Raw genomic sequence first — 18,200 nt, 5'->3', positions numbered from 1 at the left:
AACTAGCAACTCGCATTCGCTGGAGGTTCGTGTTGCACAGCACACTACGGCTCACACCCACGCAGCCTCCGCGTGTCCCCGTGGCCCCCTCGACACAAAGATGCAGCGGCCAGTCGGGTGGTGGCCACTCCTCTCTACCCCCGCCTCCTGACACGCCGTGTTGCGTGCACGCATTACCCACGCGTTACCCACACGTCCAGAGCAGCCACGGGTTCAGCTCGGTGGGCCTGGGTGCTTCACTCCTTGCACTCGACCCCCACCGCGAGCTCCACCGGCACCTCCCCAGGGTCGCCCACGGTCCGATGCCGAGAGCTCCGAGGCATTCTGCGTCACGGTGAAGCGCACGGGGCGATGTTGAGTAACGAGGTGAGAGGCCAGGACGTGCAAGAGTGACCCTGGGTGAGCGAGTGGGTGAGCGAGTGGGTGAGCGACTGGGTGAGCGAGTGGGTGAGCGAGTGGGTGAGCGAGTGGGTGAGCGAGTGGGTGAGCGACTGGGTGAGCGAGTGGGTGAGCGAGTGGAATCGGTAGACCAGGATGGTGTCAGGCAGATTGTTACACGGCAAGACCGTGAGATACGGCAGCAGATTGGGGAGGCCCTCATCCAGCAGTGGATTGACCATGGCTGATGATTATGATGAGCGATGGCTGCTCTCCTTGGCTCGTTGTATTCTCCAGTCAGGCACCGCCATGGGAATGTGGAATTTATACCAACACTGATAATATAAAAATCGCTCGAGGCAAAATATAACCACAGCATGGCTTTATTTTTCTGTACAAAATAACATCGATACTTATGAAAAACACATTACAAACAACAGCTTCACTTGTTCTGAGAAGTCCTAACCATCTCAAATGTTTTCAACTCAACTTCAAACATTTTCATGAACACATCTCTTTTTTTGTTTGAGGCAATCGCTAGCATCTCCGAATTAGAAATATTTCCACTTGAGAAAGACCGCTTTGATGCATAACAATAGTGGCCCTGCATTAACGATTACACCGAGATTTCAAACGACAGCTAGTTTCAACTTTCATGACGTGACGTATTTACAATGTACGATTTAAAAAACAACAACCTTTTGTGAAATTAAGGACACTCAAATGTACGCAAAGAACTTTGGCCCAAAACACTGGGAAAGTCTGCTTTGTGGTTAACAATTTTAAAGTTTGTTATTGTTTTGACTGTCTCTGACGTGTAAACGGGCATCAAAGTCTCGAGTCGAAATTCGTTATGAGGTGTGAGCTGTAGAAATGTTTGGATTTTTTTTGGAAAATGTATTATATAGAAATATGGAAAACGACCACATACACACACAAAGTCCTTTCTTCCATCATTCTCTTAAAAACAATCGTTACGACAGCCAGACACAGATATCAAAACATTCTTCATAAGCCAGCCTTTCTAAGCCGCGTTAAAGCACCACACAAAGACAAAGATCCCCGGATAGCCTTTTAGACTTTTGGGGCGAGTGCTGTAAGCGAGCACTTGTGAAGGCCGGAACGGCACACGAGGGGGTGGGTGGCCAGCACCACGCCCGGCCGCCTTTGTCTCCCTAGTGGCAATGTATACACTGCACTAGCTACTCATTTGAGGCTGAGTCGACCTAGGGGAGGCCCAGGACCGGTTCAGATAATTGTCACTGGTGTTGGTCGTGAGCGGGAATCGAACTCGGGACGCCAGGTTCGTATTGCAGCGCGCTCACCACTACGCTACCGCTCCCCACACGAACGCACGCGTACACACGCACAACTTTGTATCGTCAAGAATTTTAAAACATGTTCATAAAAACCCGTTGCAGCCTTGAAAGTGAGGAATATTTATACAGTTTCGCAACACGAGTTATCTCCAAGACTGAGACTGAAAAATTACTAAACCGGCTAGGAAAGATTGGTGGTAATGGTAGGAGGAACGGGGATTTCGTTCATCACTCCCTGCAATATTGGCCGGTCGATGGCCATTAATGTGAAAAGAAAAAGAGAATCGGCTCATTCCCATCTTTTACAAACGGCAGGAAGCAGATTGCACGCTTTCAAGAGAGGCCCGTTCCTGCGCTCGGCGTTCCACTCCGGATTCGCGGAATCGCACCAATCGCTAACCGCGGGCATCGCTTGCACGGAATCTTGAAAGCTAAGCAAGACGGAGCCTGCACACCAGTTGTATGCAAAGCGGCCGTGTGCAAAACAAGGTGTTGTCGGCTGCTACGGAGCTACACCGTCAGCGGAGGGCCGTGCAGAAACATTCACTGTTGTACTGCACTCCGCTCCAGCGGGCTATGGTCCCCGGCATCACCAACCCGCACCGGCCGGCGTGACGGTCAAATAACCCTCACGACCCACGCGGCGTGTGGGAGGCCTTCATCCAGCAGTGGAGTGACAAAATTATTTAACACGCATACAAAGTCGATTACCTAGTCTTGTGTAAAAAAAACCCCCATCGTTATTAACGTCGGAGATGCTCCCAGTTTCTAGTAATAATTACAAGGACGTTAAGCTGTCAGCGAAATGAAAACACCGATTAACGCTCGACAAGACCGACAGCGTATTTGTTGCTCTTCCTTTAAGGCAATATTTGGCTTCAAGGCAAATAAAAAAAAAAAATCATAAATTAAACCGGAATATAAAAAAGAAAATGGTAAGATGACAATCAGAAATACTTGGCGAGGTTGGTAAATGTAAGAAGTCGGAACATTAGGGAGTAACCGCTCTGGCAACATTTGACTCTGCAAGTTCTCTCGAGGCACAGAGCCGGGTTGGGGCAGCGTGTGGCAGATTGCCGCGACGGTGAACGGGGGAGGAGAGATACACGGGGTAAGTCATTAGATAGGTTGTCTGGTGGGTACGTTGGTCGGTGGGTAAGCGGATGGTGGGGATGTTCCCGATTTATCCGAATAATCAAAATTTATCTGAAAATTGGGCCCAGACACAACATTTAGAGAAGGATTCCAAAAAGTATGACATCACAGGAGATGAGGTCACTGAAGTGACGTCATTTCGGTGACGCGTTTGTTTATGAACGCGCGTTGTGACGTTCAGCAGCAATTCAGTTAACATTGCTCGCTTTCCCTCTCACTTGCAATGAGCTAAATCGTTTTTCGACATTCCATCTATTCTTGCGTGCGTGATGGCAGCAGGAGCTCGAAAGCCAATGTCAAGGCCTGCAGGCCACGCCGAGAGGGCTTCATCAGATGAGAGAGAGAGCGTTGTCATTTTGCTCTTCCTTCTCCGTTGAAGGAGTGCACTATAGTGGGTTTACTGTAACGGTCCATTAGTTTGGGTTGCATGGCCGGTCACACTCCTGTCGCTTGTGTCTTTAACTCTCCATTCGTGAAGGAGATGCGCGCATTGGCCTGGCGACGTTCCGACGAGTTTAAGTTAATTTTATTCGGTGCACGGGACAATCCCGTTTAGGCGGTTGCCCGGCTATTTTTACAAGAGAGGCGCGCGATGCGTGAGCACGGTCTGCAAGACGCCAGCGGCGTCTTTTGGCAACGCCACAGAGCAGGGAGGTGCGACGATTGGCTCTCGGAGCGAGGTGTTAATGCACCACCCCGACCAGGGTACACGTGTACGGTTTATATTGTTTTATGGGTTGCGTCTTCCGTTAAGAAGGTGTGGCACGATTTGTACTCAGGGGGGCGAGGGGGGGGCCGAGGGGGGGGGGGGGCCGAGGGGGGGGGCCGAGGGGGGGGGGGGCCGAGGGGGGGCAGTTTGGGGAAAGGGGAACGAGGGTGTGGGGCGGTGTCACGGCGTGCGGCGTGCGGCTTTCACCGTAGACGGTCCCAGCGCCAGATGGAGGCGTCGTCGCACACCGCGATCAGCACGGAGCTGTCTCGGCTGAAACTCGTCTGCCGTATTGCCGAGATGCACTTGGGGTGAGCCAGCGTGGAGCACCTGGTGGGGCGCGCACGGGGGAGGGTGGCGCGCACGGGGTTACGACGGAAGTTCGTCCGCACGGCGGTGGCAGCTGTGGAGGCGGCAGCGAGGGCTTGGCGGACCGTACGGTTATTGTGGAACTCTCTTCCCCGGCGGCACCCAGGTGGTATGCCCTGGCTTGCTAGGAGAATGCGGTTTCAGAAAAGTGCGGACTGATCTCCATCCGTTCCATCTGTACGGGGTAGTGCTGGCCCCCTCGCATGCATGGCTTTCCTCCCACGTGTATAAACACCAACTGGCTGAAATATCTGGATACACAGAGGACGGCAGAGGCTGGGCAACTGTTGGTGCCGACTCATCGTCCGACCGCCTTCCCTGCTTGTCTGCGGTTCGTCGCCGCTCTGGAGTCGTTCTCCATCTTCGAGAGCGAGCGAACACTTTGCGTTACAAGTTGAAATAATAATTATTATTATTGTTGAGGAAGGTGGTCAGGTGGCTCAGAGATCAGAGCACTCATCCCAAGATCTCAGTGGTGCTTGTGGATGAACTTTACAAAACTATTTATTTTATTTGACCAGGTAAGAGGCCCAACTGAGCCGCTACGTGGCTCTCTTTCACAGGCGACCTGGCTGGCTGCCACAAATGATAGCGCAACGAAGTGGCGGCTGATCATCACGTGGACATTTATAGCAGCCAAATACTCTCAACGCGTGACACGTCGATTCTAAATGCAGAGGGGAAAACCGGAGGACCCGGAGGAGACTGCACGCCACCACAGGGAGAACAAGCAAACTTCAAATACACAGCAGGCGTCAGGGTCAATCAGGCGAGGGAGTTAACGTCTCCTAGCCACCGCGGCGCCCCCGAAGCCACATCCTCAAAGCGGCGGGGCAATGGTCTCGGCAAGGTCACCAAAGACTGCACGGAAAACACCGACACCGCCTGAAGGTTGCTTCTTCACTTCGGTTGCTTAAATCCCAGCTGTGAAAACCAAACATTGCTTTGACGGTCACGCAACAGGCGGGCAGAGCAGGTGCGAAAAACGCTGCCCTCTGCTGCTGCGTGACCAGAGATCACATGACGGGATCTCGCAGCTCAAGAGCTCTGTGGGATCCGCTTCCGGAGACCTGTTGCCTCAAAGGAAGGGGGCCGTGCGCTGCGCCGCAGGCGCTCCGAACGGGTTTGTCTCACGACGCCGTTACGCCGCCAGCCCACCTTCTTGCCTCCCTTCACTCAAACTTGCCCTCCCCCCTCCACATTAAACGGCCACCATCCCTCACTGGTTTCCGCTCCGCACTCAAAACTCCCCCCTCACAACCGCCACCGCTCCTGTCCCCTCTTCATATGCTCATCGTATGGCTCTCACTCATTTCCCATTCATTCCATCAATTCATCATAATTTACGGTCATCAAGCACAGTACTCAGCATAGCGAAGATTGTGACTTTGATAAAAAAAAAAATTTTGATTCTTACTTCGCCTTGTGAGGGTCTTCTACCTCCAGGTCCCACACAAAGAGCTTGCCCACCTGATTGCCGAGTGCCAGCATCTGAACGGGGGGGCAGGGGGTGTGAGGTTGGCATCAGCCAGTCCGTGTGGCGACAACAAGCATCACTCACCCGATGACTCGGCCTAGATTGAGTGCGCCTTGTCAGATTCACCACAAGCCCAGTCATAGCCGATACGTGGAAGTTACTAAACTTTTACATCAGCAAGTCTTTGGGTTTGTTTTGCCTCTTCTTGAATATTCCATTGGGGGGGGGGGGGGTGGGGGGATTAGGAGACCCGGGATGCTTCGAGTTAAAATCCTGACTGAGGTGGGGGGCATGGGTCCCCTTGCTTTCTGCGGAAGTTTGCGCTCCGATCAAAAACAGGCCGGTACACACACACAGTACACACACACAGTACACACACACACAGTACACACACACACACAGTACACACACACACAGTACACACACACAGTACACACACACACAGTACACACACACACACAGTACACACACACACACACACAGTACACACACACACAGTACAGACACACAGTACACACACAAAGTACACAGTACACACACACACAGTACAGACACACAGTACACACACACAGTACACACACACAGTACACACACACGCACAGTACACACACAGTACACAATGCTGTCCCACGTCCGACCGCATAGCCACCGCATGTCGAATGAATTCAAACCGCACAAGAGAGCAAAATGTGGGTAGAAGTGAATTTGGCCACATATTCTGGAAACCGCACAAAAGCGATGTCAGCCCTGTGGATGGACTCATCCCGACTGTACGCAGGTGAGCAGCGACAACCCGATGCTCACGTTGGCAGCAGGAGCACACTGAACTCGCTGTGAACGTTCCCTTCGCTTGTCGCACGCCCGCGGTGAAAAGCAACATCCGCGCCCGGAATTAGGAAATCTTTTATTCACGTATATATCAATATTGGTTGGCAAATTCTTCCAGTCTGCAGAGAAATGGGAGGGTTACGGGCCAGAACGTGGTTCTCACCTTCTGCCAGAAGTCCATGGCGAAGCGCATGTACCAGATGTCGCACTGCGTGTAGTCGAAGCGCCCCAGGATGGTGACGTTGGAGTCGTTGACACGAATCTTGTCCACGTCCTCCTCCATCTTGCCCGGCTTCCAGCACACGATGGCGTTCTCGCACGACTGAGAGAAACACACACGCACGCACGTGCACACACACACACGAAGACAAAGATCATCCGTGTGGCCTTAACAGACTGTTGGGGCAAGTGCCGTTAACGAGCAGCACCTCTCAAGACTGTCACGGCACACGAAGGGGTGGATGGCCAGCAGCACCACTCCCGGCCGCCTTTGTCTCCCCCAGTGACCATGTTCACACATCGCACCAGGTACTCATTTGAGGCCGAGTCGACCGAGGGGAGGCCCAGGACTGGTTCAGATAATGGTCACTCGTGTTGACCGTGAGCGGGAATCGAACTCGGGTCGCCGGGTTTGTAGAGCAGCGCAATACACACGCACGCACACAAGCACAGACGGGTGGGAGCGTAGGCTGACACACAACCACCTAAGCCGCTTCCTAAGTGTAGCCACTTCATGGACAACAACAAAAATTTGTTAAAGGTGCAGCCCTGCAATTGCTCGTTCGTGCCCCTGCCGGAGGAGAGGCCTCCACTCGTGGGGAAGCTAAAAGAGAGCCCCCCCCCCCCTTGGCACCTTGGAGAGGATGAGGTCACCCAGCCAGCGCACGCAGTCCACGTAGTTGCGGTGGATGTCTCGCGTGGAGAAGTCGGGGTAGTGAACCTTCTGCGACGGGAATGGCCTGCCAACGCAAACAAGTGGAATAACAAGATTGATGATAATTGTGAGAAGAAAAAAAACTCAACTGCGCGTTAAAAAAGCTCAACAGAGCTCCCCACTTGTCGACAGTATTTGGCCTACTTGTCCAAGCTAGCTAGGCATCTTGGCAGAGGTGGGAGTACCCATACTTTACCCCACCACACACAACCTGCCGACAGACTTTGGTCTACTTATACTGCTGGGTAAACAAAGACGGTCGGTGTTGGGGGGGGGAAAGAGGGGGGGGTAAGAAACTTTCACCACAGTTTTAAATTTCCGCATGGAGATACAGAATCGATCCGGTGACCTCTGTGCTAACCGTGGCGCCATTGCCAGCCATAACAGAATTGAGCCACGGGACCCAAACACTGCTTTATCAGTACCACCCAGGGTGGCAAATCCTGACAATGATTTCCTCGAAGCATTTTATCTCTCGACCACAAACGTGTGCGATAGCAAGGGCACAGTGGTAGCTTTCTGGTGAGAAAGTTTCCGCGAGGGTATTCTACGGAGTATGGAAATAGGAAGGAGTGCCCGTTAAAAACAGACGGTGGCATATACGCGAAGGTTCCCGCCCACGTTTGGACACTGCCCGCGGTGGGACAAGGGGCCATGGTGAACACCGAGAGCAATTGCCACCACCGCATGATACCGACCAACTGCGCTACATGCCCCGCGATGGCCCGCTCCCCGCTCTCGCCTGTTGGTCTTGTTGGGGTTGTATTCATAGGAGCCGCGTATCGCCCTCTGCATCCTCTCCGAATCCAGGCGCCACAGCTTCAGAGAATGGTCCATGCCACACGACATGATTTTGTCTCCGTAGAGGTCAAAGTCCTGGCACGCAGAAGATAGACGGACGCAGCAGGCATTGTGGAAACAAACGCTCGCGCTCGCGCGTCCCGCTTTTGGAGAGCGGCGGACACGTCCTCGCGGTCGCGCATTTGCCGCTCGTTACAGAGGTTTGCGGGCGGGTGAGCGAGCGACTTGGTGAGTGGCTCTTTGAGTCGGGGTGTGAACCTACGAGCGTGCGAGTGGAAGGATGAGCGTGCGAGTGGAAAGATGAGCGAACGAATTAACAAGGAGCGAGCAAGCGAATGAACAAGGAGCGAGCGGGTGAACAAGGAGCGAGTGAGCGAGCGAGCGTGTGCCACTCCTCCAGGCGGACTATGAATGTGCGTAGCGATGAAGGGGGGGGAACCATGCCGTTGGCGAGTGAACTCATGGGGGGGGGGGGGGGGGAGACACGAGCGGGGTTTGGGAGGGGCCACACGCTGGGTGAGGAAGGGCGACAACTCACGGCGCTGAGGACTTCGTCGCGATGTCCTTCCACGCCGCCGAACACGGCCACCATCGTGTCCGTCTGAATGTTCCACAGCCGCAGCGCGTGGTCTGTCGGCATCCACAAAGCCCAACGCGTCAGTGCTCCGCCGACCAAGGCTGCTGCCGCCACCGATACCCACTTACGGGACAACACCGACGATGCTCCGACTGTCGTTCACTGATAATCCGTGTTATTGCCTCTGATAAAAAATACTGCTACCGCCACCGTTGTTAGTAATACTGATGCTACTCGCTTTGTAGACCTTTAATCAGAGGCACGTAGAAATTCATCTATGAAAACCGATCCTTATGCTCAGACACACTGCTTGTGGCTATGCTGCTGCTAAGAATAACAAATAGTTCTACTCACGATAACACTGCTGCTACCGCTGCTGCTATCGAAAGTAACATTGCAACTGCTCCGTTAATAACGCAGCTGCTACTGCTATTGGTAATATGCAGCAGCTGCTGCTGCTATGGCCATCACGAACCCACTGAGCGAGTCGGGCAGCCAACCTCGAGGAACAGCACCGTATCGCAACCCCCCCACCCCCAACTCCCTGACGTGCCGCCGTGTTTTGGAAGTATAGGAGAGAACCCCCACTGTTCACGAGGGCAGACGAACTCCCCCCTCCTCCGTGACGGCCAGCGGTCAATCCCACCCCCCATCCCACGCCCCCCCACCCAGCCCCCTCCCCTCTCCATTGGGTGGCCCTGGCGCGGCAGGGTAAGCGGTCGGCCGTCAGCCCCCACCGCCGGACCTCTCGACTTCCTCGGTCGCACGTGCGCCGCAGCTGGGCAAACGGCGTGCGGCGTGGACCGCATGCTGGCTTGGAAGTGCGCGCGCCGTGGAGTTTAAAAATATTGAGGAGCCCTCCCCCTCTCCCTTCATATGTATGGACTGCATGTTGAACTTCTTTCGCACCGTACATAGGCAACCGTGCTGATCGGAGGTGCGGGGGAAGGACCAGTGAACGCACAAAAAAGCAGCTCTACAGAGACGAGAAACTAATTTCTTCAGAGCCGCACGCGGATTGTTGAGAAACAAGAGCCAAGCGTCTCCCATGGCGGCAAAAATTATGCGAGCGGTGAAAAGACCCCGAAGACGAGCGATGGAAAGGTTTGCAACCACCTGCCGCTGGGATTGGGCCACCGCCTCCGTTTGCTCACCTTTGCTGACCGAGAGGAGCAAGTTGGGGTCCCTGGGGTGGAATTTCAATTCGTTGATTGCGTTGCCGTGGCCCACGTAGTGCTGGGGGATTATTGAGCGTCGGTTATTACATCGGCCGGTTACAAACGGGCAAGCGAGGCGGCTGGTCGCAACCGTGCGGACACGCGCAAAACACGCAAAATGATGCACAAATACGCGACGAAAAGTAACGAGACACAATATACAGTCAAACATTGAGCATGTGTTACCGATGACACACCATGAGGACACGTTCTGTTAGCATGGATCCTTTTAAGGTTGGCACAGTGCACGAGAGGGTCGTGTGAGCCAGCACAGTGCCCAGTCACCTTTACCTCCCCAGTATTGAGATTTACACACCGCACCAGGTACTCATTTGAGGCTAGGGTGACCTAGGCGAAGCTCAGGACCGGTTTCGACATCGTTCGTTGTTGGCCGTGGCCAGGAATCAATCTATGAAGTCGTCTGGTCCACAGCGCAGTGCGCTAACCACTGTGCAACCAGTACCGCCCACAAAGATCCCCCCTACTGACTGTCGCGGCAAGTGCAGTTAGTTAGTGAGTAGCACCTATGAAGGCCGGCACGGCATATGAGGGGGTGGGTAGTCAGCACCACGCCCAGCCGCCTTTGTCTCCCAAGTACTGATGTTTACACATTTCACTGGTTCATCAAATTAGGCTGAATCGACCTTAGGGAGGCCCAGATCCAGTTCAAATATCGCTGCCGCTGCTGCTGTTGTTGCTCATAAGCGGGCTTGAGCTCGGGTTGCCGGGTTAGTGCAGTGCCCTAACCATTGCTCCCACCGCTCCCCACGACAATGAAACGGTGGCACGCACACACAGTCACCGGTGATGGCACAAAACAACACCTGGAATTCTCATGCGGAGCCGTCACTTTTTTTAGGAGTTAATTTGCAATCGCATTTCATATCATATAGTTTCGGTTTTTTTACACATTCGTACAATAGTAAACTGGAATGTGCAACGATCAAAATACAAATAATCTGCCCGAGTCAAGTTGCGCAAGAGCAAATTTACTATTTAACACCGACTTACGTTTGCTCAATATTTTCTATTTCTCATGTGACACGCTTGTTTTGTTGCTCCGATTTCTATCGTGCTTCACTGCCGTGCTTTTATCTGTTTTTCCTTCATCGTTTTCGCGACCCGGCAAACATCGCCCTTGCAAACGACTTCTCACGTGGCCCAACAAAATCGGCGTGAGACTCAAAACTCCACGCGGTGGCGGGGGGGGGCGCTCGCTATACGCTCACCTTCACGCACTGCATGGTGATGGGGTTGATGATGCGGATGATGCCGCGAGATCCGGCGATGCCCAGCAGGGGGTGGCTCGTGTTGCGGTCGTACGTCCACGCGCACGTGTAGAAGTTCTCGTCCGCCTGCGACGGGCAAACGACGGCGCGTGCGCCCTCGGTGTCGGTTACGAACGCGCGGCGCGCGGGCAGACGAACGCGAAGCCAAACGCGCGGGTGCAATGGCGCTGACGCAAAGACAAAGATTGCCCGTGCAGCCTTTAACGGATCGTCGGGGAGAGAACCGTTATCCAGAAGAGGTTTTTTTGGGTTGGATCGCGTAAATATAAATGTGCCGTTAAACCCGCCACCAACAGACACAGCCAATTAGTAAGGTTTGTCACGTAAACAAAACGTGCGAGTACAGCACACCGATGGGTTGGAGAGTAAACCCACTACATTTACAATTTGAGTATGACGTTTCGCCAGTAATTACAATTAGCATCATCAGGCGACAGTCACATTTGTGGAGAACTCCTCCTGTTTCGTTCTTAAATAGAGGGATAAATGTGACGTCGTCACTAGGGAGGCAATGAGGTGCGAAGAACACTTTTTAGCTGCTCGCTAACAATTGCTGTAGCGAGCAGCACCTAGGAAGGCAGGCATTGCACACGAGGGGGCTGGGTGGCCAACACCACGCCTGGCTGCCTTTGTCTCCCGCAGTGGTGGTGTTTTATACACCGCACCGGGTACTCGTTATCTTCAACTCAGTCGACCTTTGGGGAGGCCCAGGACAGGTTCAAATATTCGGCACTGCTATTGATCACGAGCGGGTATCAAACTCGGGTGAATTGGTTTGGAGCGCAGTGCGTTAAATGCTGCACCAACACTCTCCCAATCAGTGGAACACACACACGTGAACACACACGTGTGGGTGTATAATAATAAATATCAGTTTTGCCAGAAGTGGGGGTCAATTGCAATTACAATATAGATATGAACTCAAATTATGAGTGCCAAAAAGGCTGATATTGTAACATGCACATTACATGGGAAAGAGAAGGTTTACAGGTGGTGAAAAGAATGGAGGCTGGGGAATTTTATAAACAACCAGAACTATATACAATGGACTTGCAACTGATGTTCGTGTTGGCGACGAATTGAACTCGTGTCATCAGATTCGTAGTGCGGCGCAGTATCCAACACGCCATCGCTCAACCCTGGTGTTATTATCAAAAAGTGACAACTGATGTCATTACCATGATGACGACAATAACGACGATGGACTGATAATGGCGGAAATGACTGCCAATCACGATCACAATCATCGATGGAGACGATGCGTGTGCGATGACGACGACGATGATGACGACATTGGCAGTGGCATTTCAGCAGCAGTGAAGGCACCCGCGCAAAGATTAAAGTCAGGCAGCCGGGTCCACCACTCACCTCTACGTCAACGTACGACTGCATGAGCCTCACCTCACCCTGTGAGTGGCATTCGTACAGCGTGACCTGGAACAGAGAGGGGTGGGGGGGGATTACAGAGATGCAGATGTACGCACGCATACATATATACATACAAAGGCACGTACAAGAGGAACTCCCCACACCATCCGGGTTATATCGCCATACCTCACCACCGCCGGTGAGTGTCGATCGGCAAAGGTGCGGGGTGGTGTAGAGAGAGACAGCGCACAGGAATTGAGTACAACGAAAGGGTTTGCTGTCCACCGGGTAGCAGCGCCTATGACAACCTGGCGTGCATGGTGGTCACCCATCCAGGCACTACCCAGGCGCGTCCACTACTTAGCTTGTGCGAACAAGTTCGGGCACATTCCGGCTGGTTTAGTCACGGGCAACACGGGTATACACGTTCCTAAATAAAATCAATGGATTACACGTGTTTACTGTTCGGATAACAGCAGAGTAGTGCTTAGAAATCACACACGAAGGCGCCTCTGGGCCTGTCCCACTGGCATCCCAGGTTCAAATCTGGGATTTCAGCCACCCGTGATGAAGCCGGGTTCTCCATTATCTCGTTCTTTGAATGTTTGAGCTCGCTGGCCCAGGATTGGGCAAGGACATGGCCCAACTTGTTACCCCGGCAACCGGAGAGCACAGACATTTAGAGATGTTTGTTAACTTAAAACAACAACTATAAAACTAATTTTTTATTTCACCAGATAAGGCCCACTGAGCTCTATAGCTTTTTTTCAGAAGTGACCTGCCCACAAATGATAGCTCGACGACATGGCTTGCCACGTGGAAATTTATAGCAGCCAAATACTCTACACGCGTGTTTCTAAATGTGGAGGGAAAAACCAGACGAAGACGATCAAAAAAAAATCCACACGACCACAGGGAGAACATGCAAACTCCAAATATATACATGGCGTTCAGGGTCAGGATCGAACCCACGACCTCCTGTATACCAGGCGAGGTAGTTAACCTCTCGCCACCGTTACTTATCACGATAACAATTGCATACATTTAAGAACTCACAAAAAGTAAATGACATGTACATTAATACTGTCCGGGGGACTATTTAAATATTGAGCCAGGCTACGTTAAACACCGGCAGAACAATCCTGATCCCTGGAAGGAACACAGTCACCATGTAAGTGCAGTATCCAGCGAGGTGGTCTTAGCCTGGTGACCACTACAACAAGTACCGTGATGCTATATTTTTTCACGCTTTTCGACCGAGGCTGAAAGCGGTTATGTGTTTAGTGCCGTTTGCTCGTGGCGAAGGTGGTGTGATGCACAGCATGGTACCTACCCTGTTACTCCCCACAGTGGCAAACACCAGAGGATCTCCTTCCTTGCTGTGCCAGTTGAACTGAACCCCAAACAGAGGCTGCCCATGGTCCTCCTGTGCACAAAAAAACACACAACTTTACGAATTTACCTGGTTTCATTAAGAGTTCACGTGTGCATCCGGCGGGCGATAACCACACGGCCACCGACGTATAAAAATCAACGATCGGCAGGTGGCGGGTAACATGGACGATGAAGACGAAACATCAAGGGGGCATGTCAAAGTCCGTCTATCATCAGTACGTTTTGTGAGTACAAACAAGGCCGCAGGAGCTTACGAGAAACCTGAGTGGGCCGCACTGGCAGACTGCAAACACAAGATGATATTTTAACGTGTCAAAAAAAGGTTCACTCTGTAGAATACTTGCATTTGGTCGTCATGTTAAAAGGGGTGCAGCAGTTTTCTTCCCGCCGTGTTTTGGACGGGGAGGCAGAGCTATGGTGTGAGTCGGAGCGAGGCTGTGCGCTGGTGGCTGTTCACATTTTTCATTATTATTGAAGAGTTTTAATGTTAAAAGACCATCTTGAGCGTGATCATCTTTGACTACACTAGTTAGTAAGGTGCCGAATTCATACCCCTCAACCCATACTGTTTCTTGTATAGGGAAATGAGTTTTCAGGTCCATACAGCGTACAGCCGTTTCAATACGGGCAACATTTTTTTTGTATATTTGTTTGTGTGTCCCTTGTGATGGGATAAACGTTGAGACTGATAAGGGCACGGGGTGACCAGTGAGGTCGAAATTGGTCTGTAATAAGGTAGGCACGGACAGGTATGCGAACTAGCAAAGAAGACTATAACTCTTTCATGGCATGCAAATAGATTTCACAAAGATTCTTAAGTTCACAACACATACTTCAAATCATACATGTCAGGATTATGTAAATATGTGCCTGTTTTATGCAAACGATGTTACACTTATCTTATATACATTAAATAGTGCCTTATTCAAATAGCACTATATTCAAAGGCACTATTTAATAATTGTATGTAATATAGTGGTCGAGATAATGGTGAACAGTGAGCAAGACTGTACCAAAAAAAATTATCCAATGTTGAATTGAATTGCAATAATTGAATAAATAATCATCAAGGAGATATTTTCATGAACAGTTACATTCCTGATTATGATGCTCATGATGCATGCGTTCAGCTCTGTGTAAGAATAATGTCTTTACGCAATTATGCTATTTCAATGAAAATTATACGAGGTTACATTTATGTTGAGGTAACAAAACCGTACACGAGAGATAATACAAAGGAGGCACTCATTATTTAGCCAACATCTTAATATATGAAGGATGACAGCGCTTGGGGGGAATTTGGCACCGGCACAGCCTGGCTGCCTTTTCCCGCTTGTCCTACGGTTCCCCGCTGCTTAAGAGCAAATTTTCTCTGTTCGTGAGCGAGCAAACATTTTGCACGGCGCGTTACAAGTTAAAATTATAGGGACAGAAAATTGCCCTGCGATTTCTGCTGCTGCTGGCTGAAGCGCGTCCACCAGTGGTGAACGGCGGCCGCCATTTGCTGTCGTGCGGTCTGAGCGAGCGAGCGCATGGCGACCCGGGCCGCGCGCGTCTCCGCACCTTGAGCGAGTTGACGCACTTGAAGGCGAACTTGCACTTCTTCGCTCTCCACTTGCCCTTGCACCAGCTCTTGCGCCCGGGCGCAAACGCCGTGTTGGTCGGAGTGTCCGGCCGGTCGGGGTTCGCTCCGCTTCCCGTGCTCACGCCGTCGTCCTGCGAGTGCGACAAAGAGGCTGCCGGTGAGCGGAGGTGGACATTCGTTCGCCCAGCGACAGGTGGAGGCGAGGGAGGCGGGGGAGAGGAGTGCTGCGGTTAAAGCGGTCGACTCACGAGCGGACGTTCTGACGGTCGACGCGTGAATGGGAAGTCGAAGGGTTCTAAGCCCTGTAGGGTGGTGGCAGGGTGGCTCAGTGGTAACACTTGTCCAGGGGTCCCCAACCCCTGGGCCGGTCCGTGGCCTGTTAGGAACCGGGCCGCGGCGAGTCCGCGCGTGGCCCGCCCATCATTTTATTATTTACCACTTCCGTCCGCGCCTCTTTCCCGCACTACGCACTTGTCACAGTCACAGTTTTGGTAAACCCACAAGCTGACCCCAGCCAAAATGAGTAAAAAAACAAACGTCGCTGTAGAGCTTCTTTGAAAAGGGGAAAGACCCAATAATGACCCCCCCCCCCCGGTCCGTGAAAAACGTTGTCTTCCACGAAACCGCTCCCTGGTGCCAAAAAGGTTGGGGACCGCTGCACTTGTCCATCGGGGTTTTTTTCGGGTTAGATCACGTAAATATACATTTAAACATAAATATATACTGTATATTTGAGCCAATTGGTAAGGTTTGCCACGTAAAACAGGTAAGACTTGTGCCTAATTTTCTGTGCCTCACAAAGTAGATCCTGGGATCGATTCCTACTCGGGCACCTATCTGTGTGGAATGTGTATGTTCACTCCTTGTTTTGTATGGGTTTCCTCCGCTTTGACTGGTTTACTCTCATATCTAAAACACAAAATGTGAGTGGTGTTGGCCAAACATTTAAATACAGGAAGCTTCTGAGAAAAAATAATCTGCCTCAAGTGTAGCTCTCCTGGGTAAAGAAGCAACCGTTATAACTCTGCCTATCATCACCATCGCCTCTCGAGTGTCGATAAAATATGTATCAGTTTGTAAAAAATCAATAACGGTGGTTAACGTAATTTAGATTGTTCAATGGCATTTACGTGTGGCAAATGTTTATTTTTTTTTAGTCGGAGATTTAAAGACCCATAATATTACATTTAACAGCATCAACATTTAATATGCAAGATTCACATTGGTAGTACAAATTCCACACGTATTGTGTCGGGATTTCGCCCATGTAACATCCACTGCTGAATGAGGGCCTCCCCATATCGGTCCGGACACGAGTATATTCGACCATACTTCACCACTCTGGTGAGTGCGCATTGAAGGTAGGGAGCGCAGACATGGGAACAAAGACGTAGATAACGAATACGGTACTTAGTACAACAAACATTTGAGTACATTTTAGCCCTAAGTCTTGCTGAACGGTGGCTTCCCCACGCCGTGTCGGTTACGTGGATTGCTTGACCATACTTCACCACGCTGGTCAGTGGGTTATGTATGGGGGGGGGGGGGGACGGATCAAATACCACTCGCCGATAGCCGAGGCAGGGAATCGAACCCGAGTGGCTGGGTTTTATACTGTAACGCAGTGCGCTAACCACCGCACCACCGCTCCCCCATTCATTTACTAAACGGTGTATAGACCGGCGCATACGGCAGAGTTCACAAGTTTGGCGGCGTGTAAAGCTGGAAACCATTTCAATGTACGTAATGATTCAAAATTATTTAAATAACCCATTAAATGTGTAAAGGAATGCCACTCTATCCAATGCACTACTGCACGCGAGCGATGTTAATAGCAATTGCATGCCATGGGCTACCGGGACAAATTACTCCGTATAACTTCGGTAACGTTTGCACAAATTACACACCTTATTAAAACAGTTAATAAAACAACAGCTTAATGCTCACAAAGAATTAAAGTTGACTCGCCAACAGAACGCGACCATTGATCCCCGTGTGTTTACATTCCGTACATGGGACAAACCCCTACCGGTAGGATCCCCAGCAGCTCCACCAATCGCGGACGCGCGGAGGCACCACCACGTGACCCAGCGAGCCAACGAGAAGCGCAGAAAACAACGGGGTCGCCTATCCGCACTAGGCAATTCGAGACCGCGTGGGTGCGCGTGTTAAATAACCCCTCGCGTGGTCCTTTAAAACCTCTCTCGGCGCAAGCGACGATCGTGGGAAGCGCCCGCGAACGCCACCGCGGCGAGGTGAAACACGTACGCTCTCGTCGCCAGAGCCGTCGGGGTTGCTCAACTCGTCCATCGATCGCTGTTTATTCGCCTCGGTTCCCGCCATCATTTCCACGTCCGCCATCATTGACCCGTTCGGCCCCGCCCCCCCCTCCTCAGCCAGACTCCGCCTCCTCGCGGTGACGTCACCGCGGTGGGCAGGGCCAGGGGGTAGCAGATTTTGACGTGATTGGTTGATGCCGGAAAGGCTGTGGGGGGGGGCGTCCGCCCGTGGCTGAGCACCCGGATGTTGCTTGGAGCCGAAATAGTGGGCGTGGTGGAAGGAAAAAATTAACATAATGGTATGCGTGATTTGCAAATGAACGAGCGGTCACATTAGCATACCAGTAGTAGGTGTGGTACCATCTATATATATAAAATCGCAAATCTGTCTGTCTGTGTGTGTGTCTGTGTGTCGCCGGACCATACGCAGTTTCATTGGACGGCGGTTGCCCCTGGCAACGGGTAGCGACGCATTCGCTGCCGGGTGGACGCCATTTTTAATTCCCGTTAAAAATATGCG

At 51.8% G+C, this 18,200-nt stretch overlaps 1 protein-coding gene across 1 annotated transcript; it reads right to left on the bottom strand.

The window, feature by feature from the left end:
• Window positions 1-122: 122 nt before the first annotated feature.
• On the bottom strand, window positions 123-17,790 carry EED (embryonic ectoderm development). Its single transcript, XM_078877380.1, has 13 exons — window positions 17,670-17,790; window positions 15,380-15,532; window positions 13,755-13,847; window positions 12,422-12,487; window positions 10,994-11,119; window positions 9,702-9,783; window positions 8,509-8,600; window positions 7,912-8,045; window positions 7,089-7,194; window positions 6,399-6,557; window positions 5,348-5,421; window positions 3,769-3,891; window positions 123-324 (listed from the first exon to the last, which is right to left on the bottom strand). Exons 1-13 carry the CDS (start codon window positions 17,763-17,765, stop codon window positions 237-239), a joined length of 1,392 nt encoding a protein of 463 aa, XP_078733506.1. The 5' UTR covers window positions 17,766-17,790; the 3' UTR covers window positions 123-236.
• Between the last annotated feature and the right edge of the window lie 410 nt (window positions 17,791-18,200).

Source organism: Lampetra fluviatilis, chromosome 47 (assembly GCF_964198595.1).
Source record: "Lampetra fluviatilis chromosome 47, kcLamFluv1.1, whole genome shotgun sequence".
NCBI classification, from domain to species: Eukaryota; Metazoa; Chordata; class Hyperoartia; order Petromyzontiformes; family Petromyzontidae; genus Lampetra; species Lampetra fluviatilis.
Note: the sequence above shows the minus strand (reverse complement) of the source record. Positions and strands in the feature narration are given on the sequence as shown.

Coding starts and splice junctions, on each gene's coding strand:
- EED (XM_078877380.1), bottom strand. CDS start 17,765: ATGATGGCGGACGTGGAAATGATGGCGGGAACCGAGGCGAATAAACAG. Junction 11,120..12,421: donor AGTCGTACGTTGACGTAGAG/GTGAGTGGTGGA, acceptor TGCCCGTCGCAG/GCGGACGAGAACTTCTACAC. Junction 7,195..7,911: donor AACCCCAACAAGACCAACAG/GCGAGAGCGGGG, acceptor TTGCGTTGGCAG/GCCATTCCCGTCGCAGAAGG.